At 46.1% G+C, this 20,218-nt stretch overlaps 2 protein-coding genes across 6 annotated transcripts in view; one reads left to right on the top strand and one right to left on the bottom strand.

Annotated features, from left to right (window-relative positions):
* FHL1 (four and a half LIM domains 1) overlaps positions 1–13,399 on the top strand; it is a 32,499-nt gene extending 19,100 nt beyond the window's left edge. The window contains exons 1-6 of one of the 5 annotated variants that reach the window (XM_009512461.2): positions 1,515–1,605; positions 9,071–9,252; positions 9,999–10,176; positions 10,667–10,836; positions 11,425–11,611; positions 12,385–13,399. In XM_009512461.2, the coding sequence (XP_009510756.2) occupies positions 1,584–1,605; positions 9,071–9,252; positions 9,999–10,176; positions 10,667–10,836; positions 11,425–11,611; positions 12,385–12,539 (894 nt within the window). In that variant the 5' untranslated portion in view covers positions 1,515–1,583 and the 3' untranslated portion in view covers positions 12,540–13,399. The other 4 variants (XM_009512460.2, XM_064462943.1, XM_064462942.1 and 1 more) reach the window with 4 other exon arrangements.
* A 797-nt stretch (positions 13,400–14,196) lies between these two features.
* The window catches only part of MAP7D3 (MAP7 domain containing 3), a 46,177-nt gene continuing 40,155 nt past the window's right edge, over positions 14,197–20,218 (bottom strand). Inside the window, exons 17-20 of the mRNA XM_064462940.1 lie at positions 19,969–20,022; positions 19,108–19,201; positions 18,448–18,640; positions 14,197–17,305 (exon numbers count right to left, since the gene is read on the bottom strand). Of these exons, the coding sequence (XP_064319010.1) occupies positions 16,996–17,305; positions 18,448–18,640; positions 19,108–19,201; positions 19,969–20,022 (651 nt within the window). The 3' untranslated portion in view covers positions 14,197–16,995. The remainder of the gene's footprint in view (positions 17,306–18,447; positions 18,641–19,107; positions 19,202–19,968; positions 20,023–20,218) is intronic.

Genomic DNA, 20,218 nt, shown 5'->3' with positions numbered 1-20,218 from the left:
GAGCTGGGGCAGAGTAACATTAGGTTTTTCCTAGCCAAAGTGTTTCAGTGTGCTAGTATTTTAGCATGTTTCCCAGCCTCAATCTGTTATGCAAGTGGATCCATGCTGTGCTCTTTTGGGACAGCATGCTGTCAAGTGTGGCCTTTTCCAGGCCACACTGGAAACTCAGAGATGTCAGGATGCTGGTGAGATGCTGACCTTGCACGTGTGCTCCCTAGGAGCCCTAAGATGGGTGTGAAGGCCCAGGGAGTCACTGAGCCTGGGGCTGGAGGATATGTACACTCTACCGTGTACGTGTGGTTAAGGAGCTCTTGGGACCTCCACAAGGGGGAAGAAAAGATGTTCCCAGTTCCTGGCTGTAGCAGGGCCACTTGGGCTGAAGATGCTGATGGCTGTTCAGAGGCCAGACACCACCACGATGGGCTCTGTGGAAGGAATGATAAACATTGGCTCTTCCCAGCGGCTGTCAGGGAGGTTAGCTGACTTTCCCACGGCCATGCAGTGAGTCAGTGTCAAGGCAGGATTAGCAGCTGGGCGTCCCTGGCCTCCGGCCCTGAGTGTGTGCTGCCACCAATTGCATAACATGGAGTGAACGTGTGGCCATGGAGCTGCTGCAGCCTGCGTGACCCTGTGGGAGCAAGCCCTCAACCAGAGTTCCCTCCGCTCCCTGTCGTGAATTGGGTGGAAATAGGTTGGTTGGAGCTATGGGGCTGGAGTCCTCCAGGGAGCTTCATGGACATGAGCAAAGAGAACAGAGACACCAACCAGTGCTTTCTATAAGCCACGTGCTGGGGAATGAGTGCAGCCATAATGTAAGATGCTAGGGAAGCCCTGTAATTATGAAACCCTGCTTTCGAAGCACTGCTTTTCACAGACTTGCTCACCTTAGATTGTTAATGCTTTGAGCTTCCTTAGGACCTGGAGGAGGACCAGGTATGGTAGCTTGACTGGCAGTAAGGCTTCAGCATGACCCTCATGTTGAAAGCAAGCCTAACCCACCCATGAACATATCCTCTGGTAGTTCTGTGGGCTCTCAGCTGGGTCCCCAGGGGTACAACCCATGTTGTTTCTGGGCCCTACAGCCAGGGACCAGCCCCTTGCTGGTTCCTGGAACCACAGTCCCTCTGGCTCTCATGGGCTTGTGATCCACCTCTTCCCTTCAGCAACCGCAGCGCAGAATTAATGTTGGGTCTATAATTTAGCTCAGGACTGTTATGAGACACAATCTAGCTCTAAAGCCAAGGCCAAATAGTACTAGCATGGGGTCAAGTTCCTGAGGCACACTCTGCCTTTGGGACTAATTTGGGTGCTGAGTAGCCAGGCAGGTATTTACATGTTGCCTACAGAGACCTAGAGGTCTCTGGATCCTATTCTTCTCCCTTGGATCACCTAAAATGGTAAGAATTTTCAAGGGGGATTAAGGTTGTGATCTCTGGGGAGGGGAGTGGACATCTGGTAGGAGTCCTGTCCATATTAATAGCCTCCGTTTAAATGTATGTTATCAAACGGGGCAGCTCCTAATCGGCCAAGAGACTGTGAACTCTGTTACCTAAGGGGCTGCCGGTGACTTTGGGCTGCTAGTCATGGCTTTCCACAGGCACACAGGTAAAGTGGATGTGCTGCCGGGTGTTGTGGGAGAAGCCCTGTGTGTGCAATGCCTGGTAAATGGGGAGCAAGGTTTTGCTAACAGGCTCTTGCACCAGCAGGGTGCTTTTGAATGGGATCTTAAGCCTTGGCAATCTGCAGCTGCAGCTAATGAGGGCAAATGGGCTTATAACCAGTGTGGGGGATTGGTGCTGGGAGCGCGGTGGTGGCCTCGTCTATTTTGTAAAATGCATTGAATGGTAAGAGTTTTTGTATCTGCTGCTGTGGGGAGGCTGGGGCTCACCTGTTATTTGAGGAAGGGTAGGTGAAAGTGGGGGATGATGCTCCTCCTTGCAGGAAGCTTGCTGTGGCAGTTATTGCAGTGAGCAGGGGGAACCCGGAGCAGAGGCAAGCATGCAGGAGCCCAGCCTGTAAACCCAGATGGTTTGCTCTTCTCTGGTGGGGGGTTTGTGGCTATCCCCTCTTCTTGGTGTTTGTCTTGTACATCAAACAGGCTGCCCCTCGCCAGTAATAGGAAAACATTAACTTTTCCTTCCCATTAACACTGACAGGAATCTTGAGTGTGTTTTGCATGTCCCCCGTGGCAAGCAGATGTGTTGTGGCTTCCCATCCGTAACTAATCTTCTCTAGCCCTCCAATTACTGACAACTGAAAGCTCTTCAGGATTTTTAAAAGCTTATCTGATTCTTAGAAGCTAACCATGTTTGTGTGTGTCCAGCATGTATTTACAGCCCTAAAAGACAATGTACAGTGGCAGGACCACTGCATCTCTTGGTGAGACATAGCCCAAGGGGTGGGCATACCTGGGGAGAGGGTGTCAAGTTTGGGGCACAGCTCTTGTGGGCTGGGCATCAAACTGAGCCTGGGGACAGTGGTGCTGTGAGACTCTGTTGGGAACATAGAACCTCTTTGGAACTGGGGAGGAAAGTCACAGCATACTCTTCAACTTCATGCTCAGCCTCCCAGGGCAAGGCATGAGCATGAGGCTTCATGCATGGCATGTAACTACTTTGGATTTGCTTGTGTGATGCAGATATACATTATGCAGGGTAGCTTTCTGAGTAAAATCTGACTTCTGTGGTATAATTTTTAAACATCTCAAAGGTGTTTAAAAAGAGCAACCCATTCAATTAAAATTCAAGATGACATTTTTTAACTTCAGCCCGTAAGACTGATGCTGTGACATCTTCTCATTATACTCCCAGCTATATCTTTCTTTTCTTTCTCATCTTCCTCAGGAAGGTGTTCTCTGGGGCGAGGACCCACGGATTTGATGTTGTGCTGTAATATAAAATACTGAAGTGTCTTCTGAGCAGATGCTGTGGTTGGAGTGCTGCCACCAACAAGTTATAGCACAGCATCCATTCCTGCACCCCACAGGGAGCCCTGCTCTCCAAGACAGCTGCAGTGGGTACTGTAGTGCCTGCCCTGGGGAGGTGAATCCTGCGCAGCAGGGGAAAGCCTCACGTTTGGTTTTTGGGGGCACCCAGGCATGCGAAGGGCATCCAGCTACTGAGGTGGGGGCAGATCCATGCATAGGGGGGAACACGATTGAGGAGTCTCAAAGGTCAAAGCTTAAGGCAGCCACAGAGTGAGTCAGCTACTGAACAGGACTGTTTTGCTTTAGCTGATTTGGTTGGTTTTGAAAGGTTTGAACTTCACAGCTTAAACTCTGCCTAAGTGCTCAGGCTTACTCTAGGCAGTGATGTTTTGCACACTGGGAGCCTTATGAGCCTTAGCTGAGCTCTGTATTAACTGCAAAAGCAAGCCCTGGGGGAAGTGTTTGCAGGGCTGGAGCAGTGTGTTTTTTAATAGCACGTCCCTACTTCCCCGGGGAACTGTGAAGATTTAGCAACGATTGGGATGTGCTCAGGCATGGTGGCAATAGGACCGTAGGGAATGTTTTTGGCAACTGCCTGAGGAACTTGGAGCCGTTCTTGTTCTAAATAAAGACGCTTCCATTTTATCAACAGACTAATTTTTGAATTAGAGAGTATGAGACTCGCACGTGCCCCAGCCTGGCAATGGGAGAGCCCAGCTCTCTAACTTGTTACTGCCAGCTCTCCCAGCAAAAATGACCTCTAAGTGATTTCTTTCTTCCCTTGTTGTCCAGGGCAGCGTGCCAGTGACCTTGAGGTGCAGTCCTGTGCGTCGCTTTGCATTTTGGATTAATGGGACCCTTCTTTTAAGGGTATTCCCTGGTATTTATAGCAAACCACGTGACATTGCATAGAGAAATGCTGATAATAGTAACTCAGGTGACAGACCAGGCGATGCCAGGGGCTGAGCTGAAATAGGCAGGTGTAGCCAATGCCTGGCTGTGCGGGGGGCTGTGTGTACTCAGTCTGCTGAGAAAAAGAAACCTGATGGAAAGACAAAAAGCAATTGCTCTTTTCCTTCCATATTGCCGTAGTTTATGCAGCTGTGTGTCGGGAAGAGGGTTAACACCTTCAGCTTCATCATCTTTCCTAAGTGGTAGCCTAATCTGTAAGGTTTAAATACAGTTTCCCTTGCTGTTTTTAGAGACCACAGTTTGAGCTCTTCCTTGGTGGTTTATCACATTTAAACATATTCCCTAGAGACATTAGCACACATCCTGTGCTAAGTGCTTTGCTTATCAGCTGTGCCTCAGCTCCCTTTGCAGAGTGCTTCGGTTTCATTCATTGTGCAAAACCACTGTCATGCTGCAGTTGTGGTTGCCCGAACTGGGAGGAACCAGCCCAGGGGCCATGTGAGACAGGAACCAGCAGGAGAGGCATGGGGTTTTGTTAATGCAATAGCTTTTGTGGGGTGGCACTTCTGAGGTCTGTACCCTCCTTCCGTCCTAAAGCTTGCCATGCTGCAGGGTGCAGCCACAGCCCCGATTGTGAGCACAAGCTGGGGCAGCCCTGTGACTGCTCCACAACATGGCATCAGCATGACTTGAGCTGTGTGGGAGCTGGTGGAGCCCAAACATTTGAGATCTTTATTTGAAAGATGGAAGGCACGGTTGTCCAAGGGCTGAGGGGCTGCTTTTGAAAAGCAGCAGATGCTCTTTGGGGACAAGTGGCTAACTGGCACCTCTGTGGTCAGGTAAATGTTGGGGTTGAATTCCAGTGGGTCTTCGTGCCAAACACCCTGATACTTGAGAAGGCCACCGGTCTGGCCAGCCACCCTCGAGCTGTAGCCAAATCCATCAGGGAGCTACATTTAGACAGCACCCTGCCAGGGTTGGTGGGAGAGGGATGCCTTGCTTAAAGGGGAGATAGTTTCTGGAAGTATTGCTGGAGTTTTCTTGAGCTCTTATTTTTATTGAGGGTCCTTTAGGCTGTTTAAGGATGGGCATGTACTGCAGGTACCCCTCTCCCCAGCAGCCTGTGCTCCCTCTTCTCACCTGCTTCTCTCCAGCAGAACATCCTCTGTGCGTGGACGTCAGCCTGGGCCGGAGAATAGTTCCAGTCTGTCCATACATTTCCTCAGTTTTCTAAATCCCTTTCTGTGGCCCCAGAGTCAAGCTGAAATGGGGTTTGGATCTGTGCATGTCCTCGGGGCATGTGATTCTCCCGAGGTTAAACAGGAGACACTTGACCAGGCTGTCAGCTCAGAGATGCTGCAGTCTGTTGCAAACATACAGCCAAAGAAACTGTGTTCAGATGACTTCCAGCCTGAAACACCTGTGGATACCGCTCTTGTTCTAAGCACACCGCTGTGAAATGAAGCACAGAGGTACAGCACTTAACGGTTTTAGTGGTTAGTTTGATGAGGGCTTACCCTGAGCACCAGGTTTTGCATTGCTGCAGTGTGGATATGCCACTGGTATGAATCCTTACTGTGTGCTCAACAGCTGCTGCACAGCGTGCACTAAATAAAAGCCCCAAGGAAGAGTGAGAAGAATGCATGGTTCCAGTGTGTCTTTAGTTTCATGGCTTGCCTGTTTCCCCAGACAGCAAAGGCAGGCCAGGGTTAATATACCTGGAAGCTCTGGAAAGTTAAGCTGTGGGGCTGTAGTGCAGCTGCAGGGTGAACAGGTTATTAAGGAGATAAACATCTCCAAAATCATGATCAGCTGCCAACCAGGCTGTATAAGATGTATTTAATTTTTTTCAGACCACAACAAATATCCGTTCTGTCTACCTTCAGTGAGAGGGGACAGGACAGCTTAGGGGAGCAGCAGTAGGATACTAAATGCTTTTTCCAGAGGGAAGCAGAGCTCTTACGTCTCTGACATTTGCTCCGCTCTGAGAAAATGATCTGGTGGTCCCAGCACAACCACTACCGCCTGCTTTTGGGGCTTTTGTGCACCAGCCCCTGGGTGCGCCGCTCCTGTGGGAGGGTTGTAGGAGATGGTCTGATGAGGGCTCTCAGCATGGCACGGGTGAGCAGAGACCACGAACAGCCAGCACCTTTGCTGGGACAATGTGGTCAGTGCATCTTCATTGCGGGCAAGGGGATAGAGGTGCCTTTCCCAGGTATCAATCAGGAATGGCACTGCTGAGGACAGAAAGCTCTGGGAAAAGCTGGAAGCAAATTCATGCTCCAGCCTATGTATGAAAGGGGCTTTTTGGTCCATGAGATGGCACAAGGTAGGCAGAAGCTGGTATGTCCGCATGTACAGCCCAGCTCCTGGGGCTGCCAGGCCCAGTGTTAATTGTCTGTGGAGCTCCAGAGCTGCTGCGATAAATGCATGTCTCACATTAGCACGTGATTTGTTACATGGGAACACAGGATTATGTTACTCCCTGAGCCATATGTTCATGATTACGTGTTCTAGTTGAAAGCAACCCTAAACCTGAGATCAGGAATGTTTCGATACCATTTGCCCTGGACTCTATGCAGTTGCATTTCTTCTAAATTAAACTCACTTGCCTGATAAAGCTTTGCAGAGCTGGCCATGGCTCACATAGTTTCCACGTTTCCCAACTGTTTATTTGTTTTATTTACTTGAACCGGTACAAACACAACCCTTGGCATAGTTGTCAGCAGGACATGGCCGTGTCCTGACCTTGGCAAGGCGGCATTTCCAGATCTCAGTCCCCATAGAGTGTGAATCCTGCCAGCTCGGCCTCCACCCTGCTTCTGTTTTAGGGGAAGGGGAAGGGTGTGAACCTGGTCCCCACCTCTGCTGCAGTCTCCCTGTGTGATGCTCCTATCCGGGACTATCTGTCCTGCCTTCTGAAAGAGAAATGCTCCAGCTTGTTCTGGCCCGACGTTACTGGAAGTGTGACAAAGAGGAGATGGCGAGATGACTCTTGGATTTTAAAATCTGCAAAGTAACAGTGTGACTCCCATCTCCTGCCCCAGCATCTTCCACTGCCTGTTCAGCAGCTTCCTGAGCCCAGATATGAGGCAGAAGAAGAGCTCTGAAATAATGGCTCCCATGCCAGTGTGGGGATTTCTCATGCGGACAGGTTGGGCCATGCAGCTGATGCTAAATCTAGGGTTACTGGGGTGTGGCAAGCAACCAAGAAAAAGCTGTGTAAACGGGTCCTCACACCGTAACAACACAGCAGTCGTGACTGCACAGCATCCTGCAGCCGAGGGCGAGCCCAGAGGGGTCCTGCTGATCGTCCCTTGCTGTGAGGGCACAGCCAGGGAGACAGAACAATGTACCATCCCTACACCCCAAAAGCCCGAAGCGCTGTTTCAGTTTATAAAGGTGCTGTGCTGTGGCTTGGAGCAGAGCGGCTGCAACGAGTGGCTGTTGTGCCGCTGAGCTCCATCAGGAGCAGGCAGCAAAGCAGCCCCTAAGCTCCAGGCCTTGGTGGGGTGGTCGGAGGTGAGGCTACGCAAAGGAGGTGCTAATGGCCTCCACCACCTCACAGCAGGAAGCAGCAGCAATTTATATTGCCTGACCGCATTCTTCTCCCATTCTTGCTCTGTGCTGGCGCTGCAGCTCTATCAGGAAAAGAATAATTACATTTCCTCTTGGCAGCCCCCCTTGCCAGACCGCTGCCGCGTCGCCCGTCCGGTTGCTGATGGTGCAGAAAGTTCAAGGCTGCGTGCAGGGGAAGCGGGGCTCTGCAGTGCTGGGGGCTGCGGGGCGTGAGCAGCAGGGCCAGAGACGGAGCGGCGTTTCTGGGACTGCACGGGCTTGTGTAACCCGGCCGGAGCTTTTGCAGCCCCCTCACAGGATCGTTGCTGGCTTCCTCGGAGGAAAGGCACAGGGAAACGAAGTGGCCTGGGAGGCTGAGACCGGGCGTGCAGGCTGGGGCAGGCACCTCCGGCCAAAGTGGAAAATCCTTTCGTCACGAGCCCCCACACCCGCTGATGTGCTGGCTCCCTGGCCCTGGTGGAACATCATGCCTTGGCAGAGACCTGCTGGCATGAACTGAAGAAGTATCTTTACATGTAGGGAGAGCTTTTCTTGTTTTTACCTTATGACTTTATATGTGAAAGCCTGGTGAAGAGGCAGCTGGAAGCTGCACAACTATCCAGCACGAAAAGCCTCAGAGGGCTGCAGCTGGCTGCAGGCTTAGGCTGGAAACATGGAAATCAGTCTGCTCTGCTCATGGTTGGCCGTGATTTCAGCGCACAAATTATGCGGCACCTCAGCCAGGGCCTTGCCGAGGCCTGTGGTGGGCCTGGCCGTAACGAACTAAGTGGCTCTCAGTGAGTGATTAGGTATCATTATTCTTGCTTGATGTGAAATATGTAAGTGAAACAGCCTCGTATCCTTCCTCTTAAGAAGGTGATGGGGAAAGGCTGGTGTGGGGCTCTGCTCTCCTTGCCAGCAGCTGTGCTCCCAGGGCGAGCAGACTTCGCCGCGGCGGGCTGGACCTCAGGAGGCAGAGCGCTGCGCCTTTTGTGTTTGGCCAGAGCCCATCCTGCCTCTCTGTAGGCAGAAATCTAGCATTTGTATCTCGGATGGCTATTAAGGGAACTGAAAATATTTGTGTTACTAACGCATTGCTCATGTTAACTGCAGCGGCAAGCACAGCGCTTCCAGGAGGCAGGGCGGCCCCTGCCCTTGCTGAGCGCCGCAGCGCAGCCAGGAGCTGGCCCACGTGGCCTTTCTCCATAGCCCACATTTTCTGAGGCTTCATGGTGTTTCTCTCTTTGTGTCCTAATGGTAATTTGTGACCTGGGAGGGGACATCCAAGCTGCCTTCTTTAGCAGGTGTACGAGTTTGTGATTGCTGTGACCGAACCCGGGTTGTCTACTGTACCCAGCCTCCCTGAGCACGATGGTTCATTAGCCTAAACTAGACCCTAAAGGCAAAGCTGGGGGCACCTGGAAAATGCCAGTGCAGTTGGTAGAGAAGCTGTTGTGTTTTATAAACCACTGAGCTGTCTGATGATAGCAAAATTGCCCTAATAGTGCTGGCACAGAAGCTGCTTATTCTACCAACAAGCCCTGGAGGAGTGTGACACCACCACATGCTCATTGCTGAGCCGTCCTCCTGGTACCTGCTCATTTGCACAGACCAAAGAAGCTGGAGCAATTATCAGGCTTCAGTGCCCTAACTTCACCCGCGTTCCTCTTGCAGGGCCTGGCAGTTACACTGTGGGCACCATGTCGGAGCGCTTTGACTGCCACTACTGCCGTGACCCTCTGCAGGGGAAGAAGTACGTGCAGAAAGAGGGCCGCCACTGCTGCGTCAAGTGCTTTGAGAAGTTCTGTGCCAACACCTGCATTGAGTGCAAGAAACCCATTGGGGCTGACTCCAAGGTGAGTGCTTAACAGTTAAGCGGGCGAGGAGAAGACAGGCAGATGCTGATAAACCTCCCGTTTGTTTTCCTGGCTCTGGTCTGTTTGTGAGCTTCTGTGTGAAATCACGTTCTCTTGCGAGTCCTCTGGCTGATAGGCCATGTGCTCCTTGGGCAAAGAGCCAGAGGCTTGGGGGCACTGCACGAGGGATGCTCACCACGGGCTGCTTTTGCACAGGAACTAATTGCAGGATTTAGATTCAGCCACGTGAACTGCTGAAAATGCTGAATCGTCCTGAAGAGAGTACTGCAGGTAATCCAGCCTGCGCAGGGCATGCAGAACACTCATCTTCTGGGGAAACCACTTGGGAACCTAGGGTCTGATTTCAGTCAGTTTGACAAATGTTTATTGCTTCATGTTTATGGCAATAAACACATGCAATTGAGCTGGAGGGAACTTGACAACCACAGAAGCCCATGCTTACAGAACCTCAAAACCAAAGCTGTTGGTTTGAAGCATCTTCTGCTACCCTGAAAGTCCAAAATGAATGTGATTCTAATTAAGCCCCTTGTATTAACGAGTTTGGTTAACTGCCCTTTCCTTAACTGCTTGCAGATGAGCTGCATCTCCAACCACCAAATGCAGACATGCTTAGGAACTAACATGCCTGTTCTTTACTGCCGAGGCTGGTGAGACTGTAGCTTGGTTTTAGGGCTGCTCGGTGGGAGAGAGGGGCTCATTTCTCATGCCATTTCTGTTCGTTCCAGGAGCTGCATTTCAAGAACCGTTACTGGCATGACAACTGCTTCCGCTGCTTCAAGTGCTACACGTCCTTGGTCAATGAGCCCTTCATGCTAAGGGAGAACAACAAGGTTTGGTGTAGCAACTGCACTGCCACCGAGGATGCACCCAGGTGTAAGGGCTGCTTCAAGCATATTATTGCAGGTACTGGTGCCAGTGATACGGGTACAACTGCTGAGTTCTGCTCTAGGGCAAAACCACAGAGGTTTATCAAGCTGCGGAGGCTGCAGTTAGGGCGGTAAGGGCTGGAGCACCACAAAGTGCGTAGGTTTTGACTGTTGCTCTCAGCTGTCCATTTTATGCAAGTGTTGAAAGGCCGCTTTGCAGTTAACGCTCACGTGGATAGTTCACCGTAGTAGTCTTAAACCATTTCTACCAAAAGCTTTGCTGTCAATCAAGGTTGTCTTCTCAGAAAGGCTCAGGCACCTGCCTGACAAATATTTTAAGAAAGATTTATAAGGTCCTGGCTAAAGCCAGCTACAGAAATTAACACCTCATCCCTTGTCCGTGTTATAATTGAATCCTGGGCATAGGTATGGACAGGTCTTGCCTACAGGCATGTTATATTGCACAGGGTGGGGAGTTTGTCACAAGCCTGAAATCCCACATAACAAGTTATTTCTGTCTGTTGTAGGAGACCAAAATGTTGAGTACAAGAAGATGGTCTGGCATAAGGACTGTTTCACTTGCAGCCAGTGCAAGCAAGTGATTGGATCTGGGAGCTTCTTCCCCAAGGGTGATGACTTCTACTGCGTCTCCTGCCATGAGCATAAGTTTGCCAAGACCTGTGCTAAATGCAAGAATGTAAGTCCTTCTGCTTTGCAAAGGCAGCAGCCAGAACTAGCCCTCACGTGTCTTTTGGAAGCTAGGACAGTAAACCAGTAGACAGATCATGCTAGAGCTGTACCAATACTTATTATCTTTCCTTGAGAGACTGGTACACACAGCTGGTGGTGTAATAACGTGAGCACCAATGGTTCCTGCAAGTTTCAGTACCTGAGCAGGGGCTGTAGAGTCATCTGATGGCCACTCTGCTGAAACTAAGTGGGCACCAGCCTTGCATGTGCTTTGGGGCTGGTTTAAGCTCTCTAGGAGGTATATTGCATATTCAAACAGTAAAACAGCATTTTATAAAATTGCTGCTTTACAACTTTGCAACTGATTAGTGTAGAACTGCAGCATCAATGCAGGTAAAAAAAACTATTACGAAAGCTCCGGGCATGCAGGATTGCAGGCTAGGGCAACTCAAAGTGTGCTGCACTGTTTAATTTTCATGAAAACATTCAAGAGATCTTATCCTTGACAAAGCCTTCCCACCCTGTGCCCTGTGCCTGCGTCACCTCCCCGCCTCCCTTTTGATCCTGAGACGCATCTCTGCTCTTTGCCTCCTAGCCCATCACTTCTGGAGGCCTCACTTACCAGGAACAGCCTTGGCATTCAGAGTGTTTCATTTGCTCCAACTGCAAGAAGCAACTGGGCGGGAAGCGCTTCACAGCTGTAGAGGATCAGTTTTACTGCGTTGAATGCTACAAGGAGTGTGTTGCTAAGAAGTGCGCTGGCTGCAAGAATCCTATTACAGGTATGTTGGATTAAATGCTTCAGGGCAGTGTGTACTTAAGGTCAGAACAGCGCTCCCCAAAGACACGCGGCTCAGAGGCTGCTAACACCAGGAGCAGGTCTAGTCTCCCAGTCCCAGCAATTTATATGCGATCTAACTATAAGCCACGTGCTCTTGCTGGACGGAGTCTGAGTTAGTAACTGAGCTCTTCACCCTCAAATTTACCTCCTTCAAAGCTTCCCCAACTAGAACTGTTCCCACCTATATCTTATTCTGGGAACCTGAAGTCTAAAAAGAGCAGTGTTTTATAGCTCCAAGTGACACTTGCTTCGCTTCTGATGCATTTAACGTGTAACAGTTACTGAATTGCAAAGCTCTGCCATGAACTGTGGGCACTATCCTGCCAGTCCTATGGGTTTCAGGCCATTCTGCATTTTAGAGCAGGGGCCTGAGCCTGTAACAACCAGGTTGGGCATTTAGTCCAACCTGTCCTTGCCCTACATCTTGATCTTTCATTCAGCTTCCCTGGAGAAAGAATCCGAGGGGAAAAAAAGCTTACTGCAGAGGCAAGCCACACAAGCCTTATGTTAATCTGCCTGCTTCTCTAAGAGCAGTGATACTGAGCAGCAGTGTAGTTCAGCTGCAGTTTTGGCTAGAATTTTAAGATACAGGTATGGTCCGTGAGACTGCAGAAGTGCAGGAGGCAGTAAGAATGGGATCTGCTGTTTGGTGGGCTAGCCCAGCCAAGGGAAAAGCTACTATCGCCGTCCTATAATTGTTTTCTCTCCTAGCAGGATTTGGAAGAGGAACCAGTGTGGTTAACTACGAAGATGAATCCTGGCACGATTATTGTTTCAAATGCACAAAGTGTGCCCGTGGTCTGGCCAACAAGCGCTTTGTTTGCCATAATGGAAAAATTTACTGTGCTGAGTGTCCCAAACGACTGTAAGAAGCAGACAGCAACTGCTGTAAAATGGATTTTAGAGCCCTGTTTTCCAAAACAGTCCTGGTAAAGGAGCAGGTTTTTGCATGTTAAGAATTTAATTTTTTTTTGTTTTTTTTTGTTTGTTTTTTTTTCCATTTTAGTATAAACTAGAGTAACTTCAATATACTGGGTTTGACTTTTGACGCTCCTGCAGTATAAACGCATGTAGCGTTGCAAAAATCTAACTTTGCTTCCAAGTAACTCTTAGTGTAGAGGTTTGAAATGCCGTTAAGATTTAGCATTAGAGCTCCACATACTACGTAATCTGCGTGTGGCTTAAACTAAAACAAAGCTAGTTTTAAACTCATCTGGTATACGTTTAAGCTTGGCACTTAAATGAAGTAGGTTTGACAAGGCATGCACCTCAGAAACAGAGATGCAAAGATTGCACCTGGGATCAGAGAGATCCATTATTATGCTTTTTACAAGTATCACACCATTAACAGCAGCACAATAATACAGACCTTCGCTTACCCTACCATTCCAAGTTGCAGCAAGTGTATGGAATGGCTTCATCTTACATATAACAATCTTTTGGCAGTACTATTTAGCTTTAGTTAAGCTTCCATAAACTTGTTTTAGTCTTGATTTCTGCATGGTTTGCCCAAAAGTTTTGCTCATCAGCTTTTTTTACATCATCGTTAAAATGTGGCTGTCTATATACAATTATTAAACCATTAACAAAAAGTAAATCTTTCAACTACAACAAAATGCACACACATTTAGAAGTGCCTTAAAAAAATAGCTCAGACAACACTAGCTCTCCTACCGTGTCAGTGTATGTTTTATGATTTAATAAAAATGAGACTAGTGCCTTGCTTGGAGTCCTATAGTCTGGAAAACTGTTTTCATTTTGCCCTTTTACATGATTGACACCTCTTACGGCTGAGCTACGGAAATCAGGGCTGATACATTGATACTGGCGAAGTAGAGTCAGCTGTTCTGCCATAGCACCTTTAAATATCTGAGGACCAAAGCAACACTTTCCATAAACTAAGTAATTTTTTAATGTATAACTGACACTAGACCATCTGCCAAGAACAGCCTGTGTGAAAAAGCCCTTTGGAGAACATATGTGTAGCCACTGTCCACACACAGCTCTACCACTACCCTTCAGCAACCCAAACGCTTTTTTCTTCCCCACAGCAGTGGCTGCTACCATACAGAAATATTTATTAACTGGATGCTGCTCTGGTCACTCCCTTTTGTTCACCAGCACCTACCAGAAACAAAGAACACTCACAAGAAAAAGGCAGCATCTCCCTGTATTCTTGACAGTCACTGCTCCAGTGTGGCCACGGAGCACTTTTAGATTCACTGTTAGAGCATAAAGCTGCTGGTGGTGCTACAAGTAAGAAGCAAATGCTTATGCTGAAAAGCGAGTTAAAGGATTCAACAGTTACGACCACATCATCGGCACGTACAAACACAGCAAAAGCCGAAGGCGTTAGTACAAATACCTTCCCAACCACACAAATGCAGTTGCCAAAGAGGCTACAAGCTTTGGGAATCTGCAGTGTGGAGCAGTTAGCGCAGTACCAGAGTGCATCTCAAGGCAGGTCAGCACGGCAAAGGGTTGGAGACTCCTAGTAGGGTGATGTTTAGCATTACAGAAATAAAGCATTGTTCAACTGCAAAGTTTATTTAACAGTGCGCATGTATTTACAAAGAGCTGTAACAGACCATTCAACAAATAATATCAGCACAGAAAAAATACCAGCATCTTTTTTGTTAGAATGATTGTCTCTGCCAGAATGAAACAACTATCATACAAAAATACATTTTTCTTTTTACCTAAGGCACTGCTCTAAAGTCTAAAACAGTTCTACCGTATTCTGACTAGCAAACAGTGAGAGTAAGAAAGCTCAGGGTTTCCTACTGTAACTGCTATGTCAAGGAAAGAACACATTTAGTTCCAGCAAAACCATTTGCATTTAACCACTGAAAACACAGCTGCCATTTGGATGATTCATTTGAGTTACAGTATCAGCCAATGGTTCATAGCAGGATTTGAGACAGCTATTCTTTACAGTCATCACTTACCCAGTATGTCTGTTACAGGAGACATAAGAACAAGTCTGCATTATTACTTTTAGTAGCAATTTTCAGAAGATGCTTATAGTTAATCTCTTCATGCTGTAAAAAGCAGGCAAGTTTAGGTTAAATAGATTACTTAATGCAGGCTTTAGGGGAAGGGAAAAAATAAGATGTAGCTTGCAGCCACTGTTATAAAGCTAGAACGGGAACACTTAGAATAATTAACATGAACAAAACATGATTTCAGTGGTCTAATACTGTTATGTACACAATAAAATAATACTTCCATGAGTGTAGATAAACTTAAATATGTAATTCAAAAGGAAAACATTTTTAAAAGCATGACATGTTAAACTGCACTATGACAGTCACATCTAGGTACTTGACATTTTTGTAACATAGTAGTGCATATGTAAAATGTTTTTATGTTTTCCAACAGATTAAAAAACATTAGCTGTGCTACAATACTGCGTTTTGAAACTGCCAATATTTTCACAGTAGAGAATAAGAAATTTTTCTTCTCCATTCAAAACTGAAGATATTAAATTTTGTGGTTTTAAATAGTATGTGAGCCACCAAGTAACAGCATTTTTCTAGAACATTACAAAAGGAGTTCACCTTTAACACACACTGAATGACTCTTATTTCATCAAGTGCCATTTTTAGGAATATGCAAAATCTGGCCAGTAGCTCACTGGAGAGCCTCCAGTGGCATGTTGCTGTACACGATACTGATGGCGGGGAGAAAAAAAGACTCAAACAGGTTAAAGTCTGTAAAAGGGAAACAAGTGATATTTAAACTAGGAACTCTTATCTAATGATCAGCTAAACAAATGGAAAAGGAACATCAGCTCAATAGTTTCTCTGAAATGTTTCAAGGTGCAAATCTAGAAGTTTGTCATCCCTCCCCTGCTGTTTTTTGTTTTCTGCAAACTTGAAGATGGACAAGGGTAAACAAGCAGCTTTTCAAAACAAGGCCTTCGGTACTTGATAAAGCACTGGATTACTTGAGTGCAATCAGATTATTTCCAGGTCTCTAGTGTTCACAGTTCTGTCCAGAGAGCAAAGAGAAGAAAACATTTAACCATCATAGCTGCGTGTGTGCCACATACGTCTATTACCACAGTCAGTCTACGTCCAGGGAGCGAGCACAGAACCACTTGGTTACTTACGGTCCAAATCAGCGCAGTAGCTTTTTTTCTATACTTATATTAGTTTTCAAAGTTAGGTACATAATTCTTAAACCATATTACATCTAAACATTTTCAAGGTCAAAATTAAAAGGCAATGCTTTCTTCGCTAAAAAGTTAATTATTTTGATCAGAACAAAGTGTGATCAGCAGTATCACATTACATCCATCTATTCCCAGGGCCCAGTTAGTCATGGCTTCAAGGAAAGTCTCGCTAACACTATGTCCACGGGACTAAAATTCACAAGACGCAGTGTGACAGAGGAGACTCAGGAAACAGTTCAGTCTAGAAAAGTGCTACACTTTAATCAAAAAAAGTGCTACACATCACTTAAGGAAAATGTGGATAGCAAGTCTTGTTTTTTCCACTACCATTCATTTCAACTGTTCACACAGTCATTTATCTCATGGAAAGAGACCTCCTGCTGTGAGTAGGTCCATTTGGGGTTTAGCTCCAACACCAGAGAAGTGTAACCTTACATAAACTAGCCTGCTGAAGCCTCTCTGACAGGCTACGCAGTACTGCATCAGGGTTTGGCTTCTCAAGTACATGTGGCTTCAGATGCAGCCCTGCTTCTTCCAGAAAATTCAGAATATTACGTGAGCAGCTTTATTACTCCTCCCAGAATGTAACACAAACATGTATGGAACTTAAGGTTGGTGTCACCCCCCTCAGTGAAGTGGAAGACTATTCTACAGTAAGTAGAGAAGACAGCTAATACCTTGCCAGAGCCTGAAAAGGCCTTGTAAGACCATGCAGCTCAGCATCAGAAAGTTACAGAACATGCCTAGGAGTGGAAAATTCTTGTCTGTATAGTTACATCAGACACCTTTTAAACTGTTAGTATCTTCAAAAGTAACATGTGCCATTCAAGTTATCGTAGAAGCAGCTTAAAATACAACAGATGGGCTTGAGTGCTGGTAGGAGGTACATGAGCTTCACGGGGCTCAGCTGTGTCTTTGGAAGAGCCTTAATGTCGGGCCTTAGCTGCTGTCAGGAGCAAGTCCCTAAAAAGGCATCAGTTGGTGACTCCTTTTGACAGAACGCAAGCTACGAGCACTAAAGAGCGAGCTTTCCCTCTGGTCTACACATTGGAAAAAGTGCCTTGTAAATAAGAAGCTTTAGTTAAGGCAAGGAGAGTAAAATGCAAGGAAGTTAATTACCTAGCCAGAGGAAGAGACAGATAGGGAAATCAGCTTGGATTACCTGAGGAAGCATTTATAGGTTTGGTCAATGAATTCACTGCACCATCTTCTTCAAAAGCCAGTTTGGGACTAGAAGGTATTGTAGCAGCATCATTCAAGTTTTGATTACAGTTACCAGCAGAGATGCTGTCTGAGCTCAGTTTGCTTGACTTGGAATGTACTCCAACGTCAATAAACTCCTCAAAAGTCCACGAACCAGATTTTCCATTAAGATTCTGAGTAAGTCCAACTGTACGATCAGCTTCGTTAACACCCAACTTCACTGAGTCACTGATAACCATTTCTTTTGCAGGATGGCTAGAAAGAAAAGAACGGATACTGGTGTTACAATTTCTGCATGTTTAACCTTTAGATTTATTACAGGCCAGCCAATTAGCAGTCTGCATACTTTGCAAAGCACTGAACATGCTGAAGGACATTCCCAGACAAACTCCTCCAGCTGTCATGCAGCATCTACCCTCCAGGAGCCAATGGGGAAGAATGACTCACCAACATATGGCTGCTTTTTATTATACTAATAGCCCTCAGGTAAGATCTGGCTCCAGAAATTTAATCTAAGCAAACAACAAGTTTAAAACCCTGCACAATTAAAACCATATTTTAGTAGTGGGCATGTGTCCTTTTCTCTCCAGTTAAGACTTTTTAAACAAAACTGAGCCTCAAAACACTAGCAATATTTAAAACAGATTTAAAATCTAAACCCAAATCAGAGCAATCAGTTGCCATTCATTCTTAAGATCGTGAAAATGTCTTTATATTCCATCACTGAAAGAATGAAATTAATTTATCATCACTTAATTAAAAAAAAAAAAGAGTTCACAACATCATTTCTAAATCATTAGCATTTAGATGAGCAAATGGAACAAGCATCAGAGGACAGATTTTCCAGTAGTAGATGGAAATGCTTTAATGTTCAAGAAGATAAAATTTGAAAAACTAAAAAAAAAAAAAATCCCCATTAAAGGGAGGCTTTTGTGCTGTATCTGATGTTTTAGTGCAACTGAAACTGTTCTAGAGCTTTCTGTAGGTTGTTCTTCCTTTCCAGTGTCATCCCCCTCCCTCTTGTTTAATGTTTTGTTAATGAAAAGAACTGCTAGCCGTTTCAAGGGAAAAGATTTCAAGCCAATGGCATTCTTTATGAGTAACACTGCCACGTTGCTGGCTGTGTGTCTCACTTCTTAGCAAAGCCAGTACTGTTAACATGGTGCCATCCAAACAAACAATTACCCTGAACTAACTGCCTCTGCATGAAGCAGTAAACTGACAGCACGCACACACCACATGCCTGGAGCAAGCCAGAGAAATACCACAAAGCTAGCAGGGTGCAAAATTTGAGGCAATGCTACATACAGTACTAGATTTAATTTAAAGACAGAGAGAGATTTCTAGTGTGACGGATAACTGCTCTGACAGTAAAGCAGCTGCCTACACAGACTCACCTGCAATCCTTTAATTCAGTAACAAGTAGAGACCCCTCATTCAAATTGCCTCCATTCATAAACACTTCAGTGGCCTTCAATTCTGACACATCTTGTTCCTCAGATTCTGTAGAGATCAAGCTATGAGCAGTCTCTGAAGAAACCTCTGCCTCCCCCTTGACTTCCTGGGCTAAGTCAATACCATTTAGCTTTCCTGAAAGTGGGGGGAAAAAAGAAAGAAAGGAAAAAAAAAAAAAAAAAGAGCTTCAGTAACAGAATTGCTATTTTAAATGAATAAAATACGAAGTGCCAAGACGACCTTTCCTAACAAACACTCGAGGCACTTGGCTTCAATAGATTAATTTCTCTATAGACAAGCTGCCTTTCATGTTGTTATCAACACGGAATTTGTTTTCCATCTTTAAAAATACACTTTATGAAATGAAACATACTGCCTGCATTTCACTCAAATCATTTTTGCATTTAATCATTTTGACTGTCCCTTGTGGCACGGAACAGGCAATGCTCTACCCTCTGTTCAAGCAGGGAGCCTCCCTGGCATTTCTGGGGCTTGCGTCTCAGACCATCACAATGCTATTACGTGAATGACCTTTTAAACAAGGCTTAAACATCACTGAGGCACTGACTGACACTTAGACCTGACTCATCAAGTTTCCTTACCTGGTTGATCAGCCTTCTCAAGACCCAACTCTTCCTCCTCTTCAATATCCTCTCCCTCCATAGCCTCAGAGGCAGACTTCCCTTCATTCTGCAACTGAATTGCCGGAGTGTTATTCAGAGTAACTCACTACCCTCTAGCGTTTCACAAATGGTTCAGCCACAGCTCCCACGCAGGACTGTTCTGCGCCCAGCAGTAAGGCCACACTAGTCCAAAGGCCAACAGACAATCAAGTCACCCAGCAACACATGCTCTGCTAAGCCAGAGCCTGTAAAAGAATGTGTGGGACCCACTTCCATCTCCTACCTATGAACTATTACCGAGTTCCTCTTCCCCTCATTTCTCCAAGGTGTATGCTAAATATTTATTGACTTACAGCTATATCAAGACTTGGGTCTTTGGATGTTCAGAGAACAACTACTCCTCCTCAATACAACAGGCATAATTTACCACAAACCTTAGGTCACTACATTAAGAAAAATACATCCAGTTTACTGTAGCAATCCAAGGGACATCCAAGATTTGCTTAAAGCAAATAGATGAAACCAGGAATTTCAGTTTTCTGGGCAAAAATAGCCCTAACAGAATGCATACAGTTAAAAAAAATAATCCATTACTAACCAGTGGTTTTTTTAACCAATCTGCAAGTGGTTTCTATATGCCTTGGAGGAAAAGGCATTTTGTCAGAACAAGCAAAGCAGAAGAATGTGTGCAATGGGAAGCTACTGAAAATTATTCTGGTACACCAGAACTTTGCACTTCACATGGAAGCCAGTTTGTGCAAGAGGAAGACGGGACACAACACAAAGGCTTCTCTGGGAAGGGTCTGTTCTGCCCTTATACAGATCCAAACAAAAAAGTACCTTGGATTCGTTTTGATCTGATTTTCGTGTTCTTCTCATTATTTCTTCAATTCTCTGTTAAAACAGGGAAAATATTTACAATGACAGAGAGAACTTTATATTTCAGCATTCTTGTTTAAGTTTTCATCAGCCATAATATGTTTTCATATTTAGTAAATTGACTACTTTATTCACTGTTTTTAAAGCTTACAAGCCAGAGTTGGCTTTTTAAAAAAAACCACACTACTTCTATTTAAACACATCTGAGACA

Source organism: Phalacrocorax carbo, chromosome 11 (assembly GCF_963921805.1).
Source record: "Phalacrocorax carbo chromosome 11, bPhaCar2.1, whole genome shotgun sequence".
Classification (NCBI taxonomy): Eukaryota; Metazoa; Chordata; class Aves; order Suliformes; family Phalacrocoracidae; genus Phalacrocorax; species Phalacrocorax carbo.
Note: the sequence above shows the minus strand (reverse complement) of the source record. Positions and strands in the feature narration are given on the sequence as shown.